The sequence below is a fragment of the Caretta caretta genome, chromosome 14 (assembly GCF_965140235.1).
Source record: "Caretta caretta isolate rCarCar2 chromosome 14, rCarCar1.hap1, whole genome shotgun sequence".
In the NCBI taxonomy this organism is placed as follows: Eukaryota; Metazoa; Chordata; order Testudines; family Cheloniidae; genus Caretta; species Caretta caretta.
Genome location: NC_134219.1, coordinates 16,137,625 through 16,155,556, shown reverse-complemented (window position 1 = coordinate 16,155,556; position 17,932 = coordinate 16,137,625). Strand labels below are relative to the sequence as shown.

General features: G+C 49.1%; 1 protein-coding gene across 2 annotated transcripts; it reads right to left on the bottom strand.

The window, feature by feature from the left end:
* TEN1 (TEN1 subunit of CST complex) lies at positions 1 to 16,728 on the bottom strand. Of its 2 annotated transcripts, none has more exons than XM_048819375.2 (4): positions 16,656 to 16,728; positions 3,300 to 3,470; positions 3,001 to 3,158; positions 1 to 1,038 (listed from the first exon to the last, which is right to left on the bottom strand). In XM_048819375.2, the coding sequence occupies exons 2-4, from the start codon at positions 3,386 to 3,388 to the stop codon at positions 902 to 904; spliced, it is 384 nt and encodes a 127-aa protein (XP_048675332.1). In that variant the 5' UTR covers positions 3,389 to 3,470; positions 16,656 to 16,728; the 3' UTR covers positions 1 to 901. The 2 variants fall into 2 exon arrangements, with proteins under 2 accessions (XP_048675332.1, XP_048675331.1); XM_048819374.2 differs by having other exon boundaries at positions 16,600 to 16,687.
* Between the last annotated feature and the right edge of the window lie 1,204 nt (positions 16,729 to 17,932).

The following is a 17,932-nucleotide window of genomic DNA, read 5'->3' as shown; positions in this document are numbered from 1 at the left end:
CTCTTTTCATCTCCTTTATTTATGAACACTTCAGTCAAAGAACATGTGCAATACAATAATAAACGAGAGACAATTTAGGTTTGCTTAAAGGAAAGCACCCCCAAGATTGGACTTTCCCTTACAGGATGAGAGCAGGAGAGGGAAACAAATGACTAACTTCCATCTGCGGGGCACCATGATTTTATATTTCAGAATTCATTGCGTCAAATTCCTTCCTCAAACGCACGCACCCAACTCCTACTGACGTCAACAGACACTGTCCATGCTCGTCTCAGTCTGCGATATTGACTTTAACTGCAAAGATGCACCAACTAGTGTAATAAACGGGTGTGCCATTTTCTTGTTTCTAGAAACCTGGGTTCAAATCCTGACTCAGCTCTTGAGGGATGAGGATTTGGTCTTGTCCTCTGGGCACATTTTCTTAAAGTTGCATTCAATTCAGCGTGCTTCCCAGCCTCTTTTCCAGACAGGCTTAAGCACTGGAACCATGGGAGTTTGTAAGGGTCAGGACTGAGGGGCACTGGCAGAGCTGCGTGGGGCCCAGGACTGGAATAGTGGAGGGTATTTCAGGTTAGGTCTAAGGCTTATTGACAGAGGTGTGAGGGCAAACCCGCTTAAACCACTGGTATCCCCGACTTTCACAGGCTCTTAGTTCATCCCCATCGATGTGACGGGACAGAAACGAGTGATAAAAATGAGCCCCTGAAAACACCTAAGGCAAATGCACGTTCGGAGAACATCCAAAACCTGAAACACTGTGGAAAGGGACAGCAACCTCGGAACCGGACTGGGGCTCATGGTGCCTAAACAGCAAAAGATCAGCGGGGTGCAGAGAAGGACGGAAGGCAGGTGATGCATTTGAGACCTGGACTCAGTCCAGCAACACCTTCCTCCAGCAAGGCTAGGAGGCACTGCTCTCCACCCGCCCCTGTCTCTCTTGGAAATATCGCCGCTGTTCCTGTATTGCCTGCTCCAGCAAGGGCAGATTCATCCCTTCCACGCACGTCAGCACCCGAGCCTTCAGCACAGGCCCCTCACCTGCAAATATAAAATAACAAATGCAGCTTCTCAAGAGGAGAAGTGTTACGTAGCATCTTTTGCAAAGACTGAACCCCCACTGATCCATACTATGACTTGAAAGAGAAATTGAGAGAGAGGCAGGAGAGAATAAGGCCTTCAGCTGAACTTCAAAAATAGGCGGAGAGCGACTGAAGCAGAGAGTTAGGGGGAGATTGTTCCATAGAGCAGGAGCTGTGGCAGGCCAGGAGTCCTGCGTTCTGAAACTAGCCCTGTCGCTGACTAGCTGCGTGACTTTCTGGTCTTAGTCCTGTTTCATTGCCTCACCCGCAAAATGGGAACAATTCCCTGTGGTGCTGTGAGACTGAAATCATTCATGTTTAGCCTGTGCTTGGAGACAGTCAGCTGGAAGGCAATCCAGAAGGGCACGGTGTTAGAAAGCATGTCTGTAACAAGTCTCAAACTAATTAAGAATTCCAATCATTGATCATTATGATTACAAGGTGTTGCCTGGGACAAAGCCGCTCAGCTTCACTTGGCAGTCGTAAAGCCAAGCCAAGATTTGCTTTTTACATCTTATAATGCAAATGAAATGATCCTCAGGGCACCAGAGCAAATTATATATGGTGCCCTTCATCACCGAGCTTGTCGGATTGCTTTAACTCCTCACATTCCATGCCTTGGAATGAGGATGTATTTGTGATGCTCTGAGGGAAGGAGAAGAGACACAAAGATTTCTAAGCTGTGGCTCAAGGTAAACAGCATGTTGCAATATAGTGAGTTAAATGTGTTTGCAAAATACAAAATACAGACAAGGAAAGGCAATTACAGGCTATTGAAAATTTATTGAAAATTATTGAAAATTTAGAGTTGGGATAGAAAGATGGGGGGGGGTGTGGAATTATCCTTAATTTCCCTAGGGTACATGTGCAGATACACATCCCTGCTGCTTTAGCTGTGTGGAAACTGCACCTTGCTCACTGTATTGGCTGCTCAATGCACAAGCATCGGGTCTTGTTTGTGGAGCTATGTGAATCCCAAATGATGAGGACAGAAAATATTAATTTGTCTCTGTGGCACTTTTCCTCAGAGGATCTCCAAGCACTTTATATGCTAATCAGTCCTCACAACAACACTGTTAGCCTAATAATTATCCTCCTCATTTTACAGGTGGGCAAACTGAGGCACGGGGCGGGGCACGACTTTCCCAAGGTCACATAATGAGTCAATGACAGAGTCAGAAATAGAACCCAGATCTCCTGACTTTCAGTCCTGTACTTTAAAACCAACCTTCCTCCCTATAACATGAGTTCACCGCAATTCATTTCAGCTAAAACATTCATTTTAAAATACACTCGTTGATTTTAACACCTATGCTTTAAATGAGCGAAATGATATCACTCCAAGATCAAATGTGTCTTCTAATGTTGCCACTTCCTAAGCCTTTGAAACACAAACACACTGAGCTGCACTTGGCCATCCCAAGCCTCCACCGAGTATACCAGTTTTCCTGTAACCAACTGATTAACTGCATAGCGCGATCAAAGAGCAGCAATCACAGGGTTCAGAGATAAGGCTATCTTATAGAGAGGAAATGTCCTTTATCATAACCACAAAAGTAATAATATTTGGCATTTCTATAGCATCTTTCACACGCCAATCTCAAAGTACTTTATGAAGGTGGATAAGGATATTCTACATGGGGAAACCGAGGCATGGGGCGGTGGCGTGATTTGCCCAAGGTCACACAGGAAGTCAGTGGCAGAGTTGGGAATAGAATCTGTTCTAACCATAAAACATGCTGTGTCTCACAATGAGTTTGAATGATTTTCTTCACCTAATACAACAGTTGCTTTGGGTGGAGATGGAGAGCAAAGGAGGCCAGAGGCCTAACCGGTGCATGGTTTTTTCCTTTCTCCACCCCGCCACAGACAAACAGACAGCTCCTCCTTTCACATAAGGAGAAAACAAAGAGGCACTTACCATCCCTCTGCTCAGTCTCTCCCAGAGCCACATACAGGGATCCAAGCTGGGCTTGGAATGGTTCCACAAACTTGGTGCAAACACAGACCTGGTGCTGGACTGAGCTGCGCAGGGCTGTCAGGATGGCTTCAGACTGGACCACGTCGTAACAGTATAACCTGAAACACAATCGATTCAGTGAACTCAGCATCAGGGACCCTAAAAAGTGAGTTGGGAGGCTGCAAGGAAGAAAAAAGGAGAAACAGACGTGATAGAGACACTGTTGAAAGTAGTGTTGGCCTGAAAAAAGCTGCTCTCACCTGCCAAATGTTCGCAGTGTCTCCCCATCTGCGACTGATCCAGAGTTAATCTCCCAAGGAAAATAAAAAACACCAGGACTGGGCAGCATCTTGCACGTTCCACAAGACGACACAATTCTGGCCAGGTATTTAAAGGGATGTTAGTCAACCTTCATAGGCCACAAAATGTACCTACAAAAAACCCAATGGATGCGTTAAGGCCTTATGTATAAATAGATTTTCTCTCGATTGAGAGATTTAACAATAATCGCTAAGTACTATCTTTAAAGTGCCACACAAACTTTAATTCTCACAACAGCTCTGAGACAGGAACAGACTTACCCCATTTCACAGATGGGGGTAAATTGAAGCGCAGAGAGAATAAGATGTGCCACAAGGTGGGTGAGCAAAAAAGCTGGGATTAAAGGATTTGGGAGCTTCTTGCTCCCAGCCTTGAGATCAAACCACTAGATTACACTGCCTCTCTGAATATTCCTTGGGTCCTGAAGAGCCTATACAGAGGTGATTGTGTTAGAGTGTGTACACAACACTGTAACCTCCATAATAACTAAGGCCCCAAAATTGAGTTATTGCTATTTAATACCCAGGCAAGTATTAAAACCTTTTAGTAAAGACAGAGCAGAGAGCTGACAGACGAAAAGCCCAAGGTCTAACAGCGAGATTTACCCCATAGTCTGCAGAAACCCGGCGTGGCTCCAGCCTTTCACAAAGCTCAAGAGACTTGCGCTTTTTCCCTGTGAACTAATGAACTGAAAATCAATCGCAGAATATCAAACCCTGATAGCACAGGATGTGCCACGTATAGCTGTAAAATGGGGGACCGGATGGATCCTAAGGTTCTAATTTAAAATGGGTATAACAGGCAGTCCTCGAGTACAAAGGAAGACAACTGTAAGTAATACAGCTTTGGGCAAAATACTGTAAACTTTAGGAACAGGATCTGTCTCATGGGAAAGAAAGAGGTTGAATTCCTATTGGTTTATTTGAGCCCTGGTCTACACTAGGACTTTAGGTCGAATTTAGCAGTGTTAAATCGATGTAAACCTGCACCCGTCCACACAATGAAGCCCTTTATTTCGACTTAAAGGGCTCTTAAAATCGATTTCCTTACTCCACCCCTGACAAGTGGATTAGCGCTTAAATTGACGTTGCCGGCTCGAATTTGGGGTACTGTGGACACAATTTGATGGTATTGGCCTCCGGGAGCTATCCCAGAGTGCTCCATTCTGACCGCTCTGGACAGCACTCTCAACTCAGATGCACTGGCCAGGTAGACAGGAAAAGAACCGCGAACTTTTGAATCTCATTTCCTGTTTGGCCAGCGTGGCAAGCTGCAGGTGACCATGCAGAGCTCATCAGCACAGGTGACCATGATGGAGTCCCAGAATCGCAAAAGAGCTCCAGCATGGACCGAACGGGAGGTACGGGATCTGATCGCTGTTTGGGGAGAGGAATCCGTGCTATCAGAACTCCGTTCCAGTTTTCGAAATGCCAAAACCTTTGTGAAAATCTCCCAGGGCATGAAGGACAGAGGCCATAACAGGGACCCGAAGCAGTGCCGCGTGAAACTGAAGGAGCTGAGGCAAGCCTACCAGAAAACCAGAGAGGCGAACAGCCGCTCTGGGTCAGAGCCCCAAACATGCCGCTTCTATGATGAGCTGCATGCCATTTTAGGGGGTTCAGCCACCACTACCCCCGCCGTGTTGTTTGACTCCTTCAATGGAGATGGAGGCAATACGGAAGCAGGTTTTGGGGACGAAGAAGATGATGATGAGGAGGAGCTTGTAGATAGCTCACAGCAAGCAAGCGGAGAAACCGGTTTTCCCGACAGCCAGGAACTGTTTCTCACCCTAGACCTGGAGCCAGTACCCCCCGAACCCACCCAAGGCTGCCTCCTGGACCCAGCAGGCGGAGAAGGGACCTCTGGTGAGTGTACCTTTTAAAATACTATACATGGTTTAAAAGCAAGCATGTGAAAGGATTACTTTGCCCTGGCATTTGCGGTTCTCCTAGATGTAGTCCTAAAGCCTTTGCAGAAGGTTTCTGGGGAGGGCAGCCTTATTGCGTCCTTCATGGTAGGACACTTTACCACTCCAGGCCAGTAACACGTACTCGGGAATCATTGTAGAACAAAGCATTGCAGTGTATGTTTGCTGGCATTCAAACAACATCCGTTCTTTATCTCTCTGTGTTATCCTCAGGAGAGTGAGATATCATTCATGGTCACCTGGTTGAAATAGAGTGCTTTTCTTCAGGGGACACTCAGAGGAGCCCATTCCTGCTGGGCTGTTTGCCTGTGGCTAAACAGAAATGCTCCCCGCTGTTAGCCACAGGGAGGGGGGAAGGTTGAGGGGGTAGTCACGCGGTGGGGGTAGTCACGCGGTGGGAGGAGGCAAAATGCGACCTTGTAACAAAAGCACATGTGCTATGTATGTAATGTTAACAGCAAGGTTTACCCTGAAAGAGTGTAGCCACTGTTTTATAAAATGTGTCTTTTTAAATACCGCTGTCCCTTTTTTTTTCTCCACCAGCTGCATGTGTTTCAATGATCACAGGATCTTCTCCTTCCCAGAGGCTAGTGAAGCTTAGAAAGAAAAAAAAACGCACTCGCGATGAAATGTTCTCCGAGCTCATGCTGTCCTCCCACACTGACAGAGCACAGACGAATGCGTGGAGGCAAATAATGTCAGAGTGCAGGAAAGCACAAAATGACCGGGAGGAGAGGTGGCGGGCTGAAGAGAGTAAGTGGCGGGCTGAAGACAGGGCTGAAGCTCAAAGGTGGCGGCAGCGTGATGAGAGGAGGCAGGATTCAATGCTGAGGCTGCTGCAGGACCAAACCAGTATGCTCCAGTGTATGGTTGAGCTGCAGCAAAGGCAGCTCGAGCACAGACTGCCACTGCTGCCCCTCTGTAACCAACCGCCCTCCTCCCCAAGTTCCATAGCCTCCACACCCAGACGCCCAAGAACGCGGTGGGGGGGCTTCCGGCCAACCAGCCACTCCACCACAGAGGATTGCCCAAAAAAAAGAAGGCTGTCATTCAATAAATTTTAAAGTTGTAAACTTTTAAAGTGCTGTGCTTAAAGTGCTGTGTGGCATTTTCCTTCCCTCCTCCACCACCCCTCCTGGGCTACCTTGGTAGTCATCCCCCTATTTGTGTGATGAATGAATAAAGAATGCATGAATGTGAAGCAACAATGACTTTATTGCCTCTGCAAGCGGTGATTGAAGGGAGGAGGGGCAGGTGGTTAGCTTACAGGGAAGTAGAGTGAACCAAGGGGCGGGGGGTTTCATCAAGGAGAAACAAACAGAACTTTCACACCATAGCCTGGCCAGTCATGAAACTGGTTTTCAAAGCTTCTCTGATGCGTACCGCGCCCTCCTGTGCTCTTCTAACCACCCTGGTGTCTGGCTGCGCATAACCAGCAGCCAGGCGATTTGCCTCAACCTCCCACCCCGCCATAAACATCTCCCCCTTACTCTCACAGATATTGTGGAGCACACAGCAAGCAGTAATAACAGTGGGAATATTGGTTTCGCTGAGGTCTAAGCGAGTCAGTAAACTGCGCCAGCGCGCCTTTAAACGTCCAAATGCACATTCTACCACCATTCTGCACTTGCTCAGCCTGTAGTTGAACAGGTCCTGACTACTGTCCAGGCTGCCTGTGTACGGCTTCATGAGCCATGGCATTAAGGGGTAGGCTGGGTCCCCAAGGATACATATAGGCATCCCAACAGTTATTTTCTGGTCTGGGAATAAAGTCCCTTCCTGCAGCTTTTGAAACAGACCAGAGTTCCTGAAGATGCGAGCATCATGCACCTTTCCCGGCCATCCCACGTTAATGTTGGTGAAACGTCCCTTGTGATCCACCAGAGCTTGCAGCACTATTGAAAAGTACCCCTTGCGGTTTATGTACTCGGCGGCTTGGTGCTCCGGTGCCAAGATAGGGATATGGGTTCCGTCTATAGCCCCACCACAGTTAGGGAATCCCATTGCAGCAAAGCCATCCACTATGACCTGCACATTTCCCAGGGTCACTACCCTTGATATCAGCAGATCTTTGATTGCGTGGGCTACTTGCATCACAGCAGCCCCCACAGTAGATTTGCCCACTCCAAATTGATTCCCAACTGACCGGTAGCTGTCTGGCGTTGCAAGCTTCCACAGGGCTATCGCCACTCGCTTCTCAACTGTGAGGGCTGCTCTCATCTTGGTATTCATGCACCTCAGGGCAGGGGAAAGCAAGTCACAAAGTTCCATGAAAGTGCCCTTACGCATGCGAAAGTTTCGCAGCCACTGGGAATTGTCCCAGACCTGCAACACTATGCGGTCCCACCAGTCTGTGCTTGTTTCCCGAGCCCAGAATCGGTGTTCCACAGCAGGAACCTGCCCCATTAGCACCATGATGCATGCATTGGCAGGGCCCATGCTTTCAGAGAAATCTGTGTCCATGTCCTGATCACTCACGTGACCGCGCTGACGTCGCCTCCTCGCCCGGTATCGCTTTGCCAGGTTCTGGTGCTCCATATACTGCTGGATAATGCGTGTGGTGTTTAATGTGCTCCTAATTGCCAAAGTGAGCTGAGCGGCCTCCATGCTTGCCTTGGTATGGCGTCCGCACAGAAAAAAGGCGCGGAACGATTGTCTGCCGTTGCTCTGATGGAGGGAGGGGCGACTGACGACACGGCTTACAGGATTGGCTTCAGGGAGCTAAAATCAACAAAGGGGGTGCCTGTACATCAAGGAGTATTTCAGGCAGGACTTCACGGAGGGTTCCAATAAGAAATGGTGCACCTAAGTTATCGTTCTTATTGGAACAAGGAGGTTAGCCTGGCCTCTGATTGATACATGGCTAGATTTACCTCGCTGCACCTTCTCTGTGAGTGACTGCAGTGTGACCTAGAGGAATGAGTCCCCTAGACAGGGGAGGAGGCAAATGAGTACAAAACAAATCTGGTCTATTTCTTGTTTTGACCCACTCCATCTATCTTTTACATCTTTGGCTGGCAGCAGACGGTGCAGAAGGACTGCATGCCATCCACATCTCATGGCTGCTCGGCAGAAGATGGTACAGTACGACTGCTAGCCATCCCCATCTCTTGCCTGCCTGGCAGAAGATGGTACAATACGACTGCTAGCAATCCTCATCTCTTGCCTGCCTGGCAGAAGATGGTACAGTACGACTGCTAGCAGTCCGTATCGCCTGCCCGCTCACCATAAGACGGTTCAATAGGACTGACTGCAGGACTAAAGAGAATGACCTGGTCAAGTCACTCCAAATTTAGTCCCTGCGCCCATGTCTGCCCAGGCGCTCCCAGCCGACGTGGCCAGGAGCACCTCGGACACGACGAGGACGACTACCAATCGTATTGCACCGTCTGCTGCCAGAAGGCAATGGGTTGCTGCTACTGTGCAGCAAAGCTGTACCGCATCTGCCAGCACCCAGGAGACATAGGGTGACAGTTACCTGAGCGGGCTCCATGCTTGCCGTGGTATGGCGTCTGCACAGGTAACTCAGGAAAAAAGGCGCGAAATGATTGTCTGCCCTTGCTTTCACGGAGGGAGGGAGGGAACGGGGGCCTGACGATACGTACCCAGAACCACCCACGACAATGTTTTAGCCCCATCAGAGTGCTCCATTGTGACTGCTCTGGACAGCACTCTCAGATGCCCGATTGTTTGCCGTTGCTCTGACGCCGGGAGGGGCGCTTACAGGGTTGGCTTCAGGGAGCTAAAATCAACAAAGGGGGTGGCTTTACATCTAGGAGTATTTCAGGCAGGACTTCACGGAGGGTTCCAATAAGAAATGGTGCACCTAAGTTATTGTCCTTATTGGAACAAGAAGGTTAGCCTGGCCTCTGATTGATACATGGCTAGATTTACCTCGCTGCACCTTCTCTGTGAGTGACTGCAGTGTGATCTAGAAGAATGAATCCCCTAGACAGGGGAGGGGGGGAAGCAAATGAGTACAAAACAAATCTGGTCTATTTCTTGTTTTGATCCACTCCATCTATCTTTTACATCTTTGGCTGGCAGCAGACGGTGCAGAAGGACTGCATGCCATCCACATCTCATGGCTGCTCAGCAGAAGATGGTACAGTACGACTGCTAGCAGTCCGTATCGCCTGCCCGCTCACCATAAGACGGTTCAATAGGACTGACTGCAGGCAGGACTAAAGAGAATGACCTGGTCAAGTCACTCCAAATTTAGTCCCTGCACCCATGTCTGCCCAGGCGCTCCCAGCCGACGTGGCCAAGAGCACCTCGGACATGACGATGACGGCTACCAGTCGTACTGTACCGTCTGCTGCCACAAGGCAAGGGGTTGCTGCTACTGTGTAGCAATGCCGTACCGCGTCTGCCAGCACCTAGGAGACATAGGGTGACGGTTACCTGAGCGGGCTCCATGCTTGCCGTGGTATGGCGTCTGCACAGGTAACTCAGGAAAAAAGGCGCGAAATGATTGTCTGCCCTTGCTTTCACGGAGGGAGGGAGGGAACGGGGGCCTGACGATATGTACCCAGAACCACCCGCGACAATGTTTTAGCCCCATCAGGCATTGGGATCTCAACCCAGAATTCCAATGGGCAGCGGAGACTGCGGGAACTGTGGGATAGCTACCCACAGTGCAACGCTCCGGAAGTCAACTCTAGCCTCGGTACTGTGGAAGCGCTCCGCCGAGTTAATGCACTTAATGCACTTAGAGCATTTTCTGTGGGGACACACACACGCGAATATATAAAACCGATTTCTAAAAAATCGACTTCTATAAATTCGACCTTATTCCGTAGTGTAGACATACCTTTAGTTAAAGTAATAAAGTGAAGCAGTAAGGCTAAATAAGCATGCTTATGCTATCAAGTTGTGAAATACACCTGTGCTAAAAAAAAAAGGCAGTAAATAAAAAGAAACGAGTCAAACAGTGTGTTTATAATTATAAGGACGGTTGATCACCCAGTGGAATAATCCAAAATGTAACTGTTTGGTTAATAATGCACAGACTCCGCTCAGCCATACATGCTGAGGTCCAACCACTGTCGTTAAAACAAGGAGAACAGAAATGGAAGATGGATACGCTGTTCTGGCCTGCTGGAGAACCACAGTTCTTGAAGTGACTTTGCACTGCGTAATGGACTGCTAAAACAACCTTCAAGAGCATCAAAGAATATGGAAGGTCTTTGTACAAATTATCTGAACTTTAAACTGGACTTTTCAGCAGCTAGCAGAGTGTTGATGGAGAAACTGCAACTTGAGCAAGCATAACTGCAAAACTGGCCAAAAGTATGCACCCCAGATGGAAAGCAACTTAAAGAGAGTGTTCAAGGTATGTCCCAAGGTGGCTGGACCAATAGTTCTGGTTACCTTGTCTTACACAAGCTGGTCTGACAAGATGCGTTGCACAAAGGGACTGGAAAAATTCCAGTTCCAGCTGCAAGAACACAAAAGCTCATATTTTGTTCCCTGACTGGGTTGTGAGAGAGCGTGACTCACTTTGAGCTAATATTTCAAAACTTCAGAAGGATGGGTCACCAAATGATTAGTCCATGGCAATACTTCCAAGAGGAACCAAGGTGGACCACACAGCAAAAATAGGCCTGTCTCCTTCAACACATAGCTTCCCGAAAGCTGAGGACACTGAGAAGGGAGAAGACTGAGGTCCTGGGCCAGCCATGTGGAAGCTCTCTGACATCAAGTACTTATCTCAGATAGGCACTTCTAACTGTCTTTCTATTTTCCAGGCATTTCCAGCCATATTGGGTGAGTGTGTGTGATAAGATCTGGTGATAAGTAATGTGACAGACTGACTATATCCTGGACAAACCTTATGGAATTAAGCTAAACTTTACTGAATTAAATTAAGCCTTATTGAATTAGGTTGAATATCTTTTGGTTCTATTGTATTATTTAAAATGCAATTGTGGTGTTGTAGGATTGTATGTATCTTTTCTGGGGACTTGACTAATGTAAATGTTAGGAATGTCAAAGGACTTTTTGGGACAGTGCGTAGAAAGAGGATTTCCTAGGAAATACCTGGGCAGTGAGGGGCATGCAAGTGACCCACTTCAAATCCATTCTTCTGAAGCTATGACCTGGGGAGAGAAGCTAATGGTCTGCTATTTTACCAGCTCCTGAGATCAAAGACCCCTGAGCTATACAAAACATGTCATGAGTGTGCCAGTTCTGAGCTGAGGCTGTTAGGAACTTGACAACAAGAGACCCCATTGGAGTCTGAACGACTTGTTTGCCGGTTGTCACTAGTCACTTGTTGGAGACAGCGGGGGGGTGATCTCTAGTAAGCTCATTAGCATGTGTGTAGGTTCTTTTATTGGTTTTAATGTTTCCTCTGTAGTGCTTTTTACCTTAAGAATAAAGTAAGCTTGCATAGGAAATCTTGTGTGGCATCTTATAACTGTAGCCATTACACCTGTTAAACATCTTTGAAGAGAAACCAAGCAGGCCTGTTTAAGCAGACTGGCTTTTCTGGGAATAACACTGTGAAGGCAGGGTACAGTTCAGCTTGGACGTACCCTGATCAGAAGGCAGTGAAACGTGGGTTTCCACCCATCGGAGGTGATTGCCAGGGGAGCTGAAAGCCTGAGAGTGAGTGAAAACATGTGCATCTACCCTGAACTCTGACAAGTAACACACAGACTTTTTCTTGGGTGATGACCCAAATCAGTCGGTTGACCACATCCTGAAGCTAAGTACCTATTAGTAAGAAAGCATACGTGCTTGTGTATGTGTTTTAAAGACCATCACAGACGTGTGGGTGTCTTTTTTTGTAACAGGTTCCAATCAAGATTGCTGCAGAATAGTTTTAAAACGGAACAAGTTACTTTTGTTAACTGGGATTATAGAACACGGTGCATATATCTACCACAGTTAATGGTTTCACCCAGCCTTTCAAGTTCTAGGTGTATACAGACATAAGACACAGTGTGCAAGCTTTCTGAACTGCACTCAGTCTGTCTCAAACATAGTCAATTATCTTAGGTCGTTAGAAGGGTTAGTCACATCCTTCAACGAAAATAATTCATTGGGAAATAGGCTAAAAGGGTTGCCTAATGTAGATCTATTGGGAAGAAGACCTTGGTGATTTGGCATGTAAGTAACTTACCAAATTTGTTTTGTGATCTAGCGGTGGATGGTTTTTCCTCTGAGTTAGCAGCACTAGAGTTGATAACCAAATGGCATGAGTAAGGCCCTATCCTGAGAGACTCTGTCAAAAATCTAAACAAAGTCACCTTTCCAAATTAGTGATTAGTAATGTTTTCTACTGCGGCTGTGTAACTTGATTCTGAAATCTGAAGGGCTATACTGACTAATTTTCTAACTTAATAGTAAACAGAAAATAAATGGAGTTAGACCTACCTACACCCAGTCTGAATTTGACCTATAGGTTCTACAAATGAAGGAGTCCTGGTCAAGATTGTTCCCTGTTGTACATTTACCTCTGTATTGAATCAAATGGGCTTCATGCACTTCCCTTGAGAAATTATTTAGTAGCCCTCACTGTCATGTTACAGAAAACTTGATTCAGAAGTAGCAGACAGGAAAATCGCACCTTACTATTCTCACCTCTGGCATGTTTGGATCAGGCTATTTAGGGTTTACTATAGGAAATAAAGTTTCAGGAATCATTGTAAAGCCACCTTCCTGGGTGGAGTCTGTATCACCTCAGCTATAATAATACTTTACACTAATGTTGCCTTCCATAAAGGGATCTCAAAGTCTTTTGCAAACATTAATTAAGAGTCTCCCAACACCACTCAAGGGACAAAAATATTTACCTCTCTCATTTACACATGGGGAAATTGAGGTTAAAGGACCTGCCCATGTTTATACAGTAAATAAGTGGTAGGTATTTTTATCCTAGAAACCGAACACAGGAGTCTGAACTCTCGGTCTTGTTTTGCAGCCATACAACCTTCTTTCCTCCTGTGACAGACTCTGTCAAAAAGTGGCAAGAACTGCTGGAACACTTGTGAGATCAGCAACCTCCTGCTGCTTCAGTATATGTATATGGGAGTTAGGCTCCTTAACTCCATTTTAAGGGCTTCATACGAAAAGATCTCTCCCTACAGGCCTAGTCCAAAATCAATGGAAGCTCACTAGTTGGCTTCACTAGATCCCAGGAGCCGAGCACATGGAGTAGTAATTTCTCCTTTCAAACTACACTTCCTGATGCCCTCAGTGGCGTATGTGCAATGTGCCAGCCATTTAAGGGTGTCATCATCAGCCAAGTGGAGAACCAGAAGCCCGCTGTCAAAATAAATCAGTGATGCTCTCGAAGTAGCTCACAGGACCTCCCCCAACACCCTGAGTCACCACCTCTTGCTTAGAGACTAAAACATACCCCTGTCCAAAGTTTCCCCCATGCCACACTTTGCACACCCACACCTCCTGCTGGCAGGGCCCCCGCAGTACGCCAGCCTGTTGTGCACAGGAGCTCCTTCCCCAGGAGACAGTGGGAAGCAGGAGTGAAGCTCCTCATAGCCAGGAGAAAAAGGGAGCAAAGATTCCATCACCCCACCCCATTCCCGATCAGCTTCTTCTCCCCAGGCCTGAAGGGTACATAAGGTCTCTGCATCCCACGCAGCCCCTCTAGGCCTTGGTGAGGAGACAAAGATTGCGGCAGCTGGGTCCATTGAAAAGGCTACAGGGCAGCACTAACTAATTTTGGCAGAGAGGCACAAACTGATTTGGAGAGCGGGAAGCAGCATTAGGGTTGCCAGGCATACGGTTTTCAACCGGAACGTCCAGTCAAAAAGGGACCCTGGCAGCTCTGGTCAGCACCACCGACCGGGCCATTAAAAGTCCAGTCGGCGGCGCAGCAGGGCTAAGGCAGGCTCCCTGCCTCCCCTGGCTCCACGCTCTCCCAGAAGCAGCCGGCATATCTGGGCCCTACACACAGGGGTGATCAGGCATGCTGCCACCGCCCCCAGCACCGGCTCCACAGCTCCCATTGGCCGGGAACTGCGACCAATGGGAGCTGTGGAGGGGGTGGCTGCACCTGCAGGCACCGTGCAGAACCGCTTGGCTCCTCTGCCTAGGGGCAGGACACGCCAGCCCTTCCTGGAGCAGTACGGAGCCAGGGCAGGCCGGGAGCCTGCCTTAGCCCCGCTGTGCCGCCGACCGGGAGCCACCTGAGGTAAGCACTGGCCAGAGACTGGGCCCCAATCCCTTTCCCGATCCCCTTCCATCACCCCGATCCCCTGCCCAAGGTCAGAACCCCCCCTTGCACTCAAACTCCCTCCCAGAGCCCACACCCCAACCCCCTACCCCAGCCCTAAGCCCCCTCCTGAACTCCAAACCCCTCATCCCCAGCCCAACCACAGAGCCCACACCCCCAGATGGAGCCCTCACCCCCTCCTGTATCCCTGCCCCAGCCCGGAGCCCCCTTCTCCACCCCAAACCCCTCACCCCCTCCCACATCCCTGCCCCAGCCCAGAGCCCCCTCCTGCACCCTGAACACCTCATTTCTGGCCCCACCCTGGAGCCTGCACCCTCAGCTGGAGCCCTCACCCCCTCCCACACTCCAATGCCCTGCCCCAGCCCAGTGAAAATGAGGGAGGAGGGCTGAAGTGAGTGGGGCGGGCAGGGCCTTACAGAAGGGACTGGGCAGGTGTGGGGCCAGGGTGTTCAGTTTTGTGCAATTAGAAAGTTGGCAGCCCTAAGCAGCAGCAATTGACTGGGGGAGGAGGGAAGCAAAGAGTGAGAGATGGAAGGAGGAGAATGTGAAGGGGGGAACTGGAGGGTATGGGGGAAGTCAGTGAGGGAAAGGACAGCTGGAAAGAGTTCAGGAGAGGGTGTATAGTGGGATCAAGGGGTTTGTGCTCAGACACTACAGGAACAGTGTCTCTCCTCCCCAAAACCTGGTGACCACCTCATGCTCAGGGCTATAGAGCATTAGCCATTTACCTCCTGGGGCTCAGTCACTTATGCTAAGGGGAGCTTAACTCACCACGCAACCTGGCAGGGCTGCTTCTCTCACATTTTGTGTCACGTGTCTGTTTCCTTCCACAGGGTTCCCCTTAGCTCACAGCTGGGGTATGGGGCACCCTATCCCCCACCTTTTTGCCTCCGATTTCTCTTTCGGGGTCTTTGGGGCTTGCTCTGTGGGTTTTTTGACCGTCCTTCATTCTCTTGGGACCCTTGGGGGAGAGGTCATACAATGCACTGTCCCTCGGGTGACCAGACGTCCCAATATTATCGGGACAGTCCTGATTTTAGGGGACTTGTCCCGCGTCCCGACCTTACGTCGGACGGGACACACTTTGTCCCGATATCGGGACCGTCTGGTGGAGAAGAATCGCAGGCTGCCACCAGCGCTGCTCACCGCTTCTTCCTGGGGCAGCTCCTGGCACCCGCCCGCTGGCAGGAGCCTGCAGTGCAGCCCAGGCACAGAGGTGGCGAGGGGGTCTCTGCTGCGTGCTGCAGGGGTGGGGCTTGCAGGCAGTGGCAGCAGGCAGAGAACCCCCCCGACCCGTGACCCTCGGAGCCAGAGGGACCTGCCTGCCAGATGCTTCCCGGGACTGAAGCCATCCCAGGTAAGCACCACTGGGACTCCCCTCCTCGCCCCCTGGCAGGTCCCTCTGGCTTTTTTTTGGGGGGGGGGGGGTCCTGCATGCTGCTGGCACCTGCAAGCCCCGCTCCGCGGCTCCAGCAGCTTCCATTGGTGCTTTTCCCGGAGCTCGCGCTTGTGGCGGGCGCAGCACGTGGAGAGTCTGGAGACTCCCTTCGCCGCTCTGACCCTAGGATCCAGAGACCTCCCAACAGGGCTGGTGAGTACGGCCAGGGAAGGTGGCAGGGTGTAATGGTGAGTGTCAGGGAGGTGTGTGGGGGGTGCTGGGCAGTGGGGGAGGTTTGTGTGTGTCAGGGCACTGGGGGTCTGTGTGGGGCATTGTTTAGTTGTGGTGGTGGGGCTGTGGGGAAGGGCACTGGGAGGGCAGAAGGGGAAATCTGTGTGTATTGGGAAACTAGCAAGTGGGGGGGTTCTGTGTGGGGTGCTGGGCAGCTGTGGTGGGGCTGTGGGCAGGGGGCGCTGGGCAGGGTGTGTGTGTGTGCACAGCACTCTGAATTTGTGGTGGAAGGGTTGTAGGGGGGCTCTGGGCATAGTGGATCCAGGGGGCGCTGGGCAGGGGAGCTGTGTGGCACAGCATGGGCCCACTTCCAACAGGAAGGGGCACGTTGGTAGCACAGGGCCAGGCGGACCAGTGTGCCTCTGGCTCCGGTCGGGGCTGTGCACCTGTGTCTGTCTCTTCCTCTTCCCCCCACTCCCCCTTCCCCTCCCCACTCACCCAATGTGTCCTGATATTTCACTCTTTGCGATCTGGTCACCCTAACTGTCCCTTACCTCTCTCCCTGGGACGTTTGCTTACACACAGACACCAGGAACTTGGAAGCTAGGGAGAGCTCTGCACTAAATCTCCTCCCCTTGGCTTCCCACGTGGTCAGGCGCCTGGCCACATGATTAGAAGAAAGCGCTTAGCCCAGTCTTCCCTTGCTGGTGGCAGCTGCAAAGCCCTGCAGAGGAGCTTATGCCAGTGAATGTGTGTAGGAGCGGGTTCTCGTAGCTATTTAAAGACTGTCTGTCTCCCTTAATTACTCCCTCTGCTTTGTGCCAATGATGTGTTGCAACCCAAGGTTTTAACAGTTACTGGCTCCGACCCACATATTTCTGAAAATTTTATTACACAGGTGCATAAGACAGGGGGCAATCACAGTTCCTGAAGGTAGGAGACTAGATATGCATCTAAAATGGAGAAATCTAGGCTAGTAATTTATGTTTAGTACCTATACGATGTTATGAAGCTAATGGGCTGCACTTCGTCCGTTTCACCAGATATATTTTATTTGTGTTGATTTTAAAATTAAATTGTGAAATAATCTTCGTGGAGAGATACCAGTTTGGTGGATAGGGCAGGGGACTGGGAACACCACCTGGATTATATTTCCAGCTGTGATGCTATTGGCAGTGGACTAATTTATGGTCAGTTTGAATGCCCATTTATCTAATTTAGTTTGAAAATTGCTTTAGTTAAATCGATGCAGTTTTTGGTGTGAACACTCTTAAATCAGCTTAAGAATGCTTTCGATCAAATTAGTTTATTTGGTTTTGTAACTGCATTGCAGTGCCTAGCATAATAGCGCCCAGACCTATTTGCAATATCTTAAATAACAAATGTGCAATTAATAATAGAATGCTATAGCTGTGGTGCAATAAAGCCCTGCAAGTTTATGTTTCTGTTTTGATTTACTGCTGTGCCTCTCAAGGTGTGCATGGGATCTCCAGTAGTATCCTGCTGTCATTGCACAGCTAATGCCCTGCTAAATTGTCCCTGTTCTTTGCCATTAATTAACCTGACTGCACAAACTGCATCACAGAGCCCTGAAATAGTTACTTGTTGCACTGCATTTAGTTCCACCCCTTTTATATGCAGTGTGGGACTGATTGTGATTTCAACAACAACAAAAAGTTGCATGACACATTATGCAACTGATACCAAAGTTCAAAAACACAAGAACCTCAGGGGCCTTTTGGAGGTATATCCAGCAATCTGATCAGGCTGTAGCTCTGTATGTCACTTGTGTCTATTTGTCAATGCTATCCATTCCTGCCATGGCAGCTAG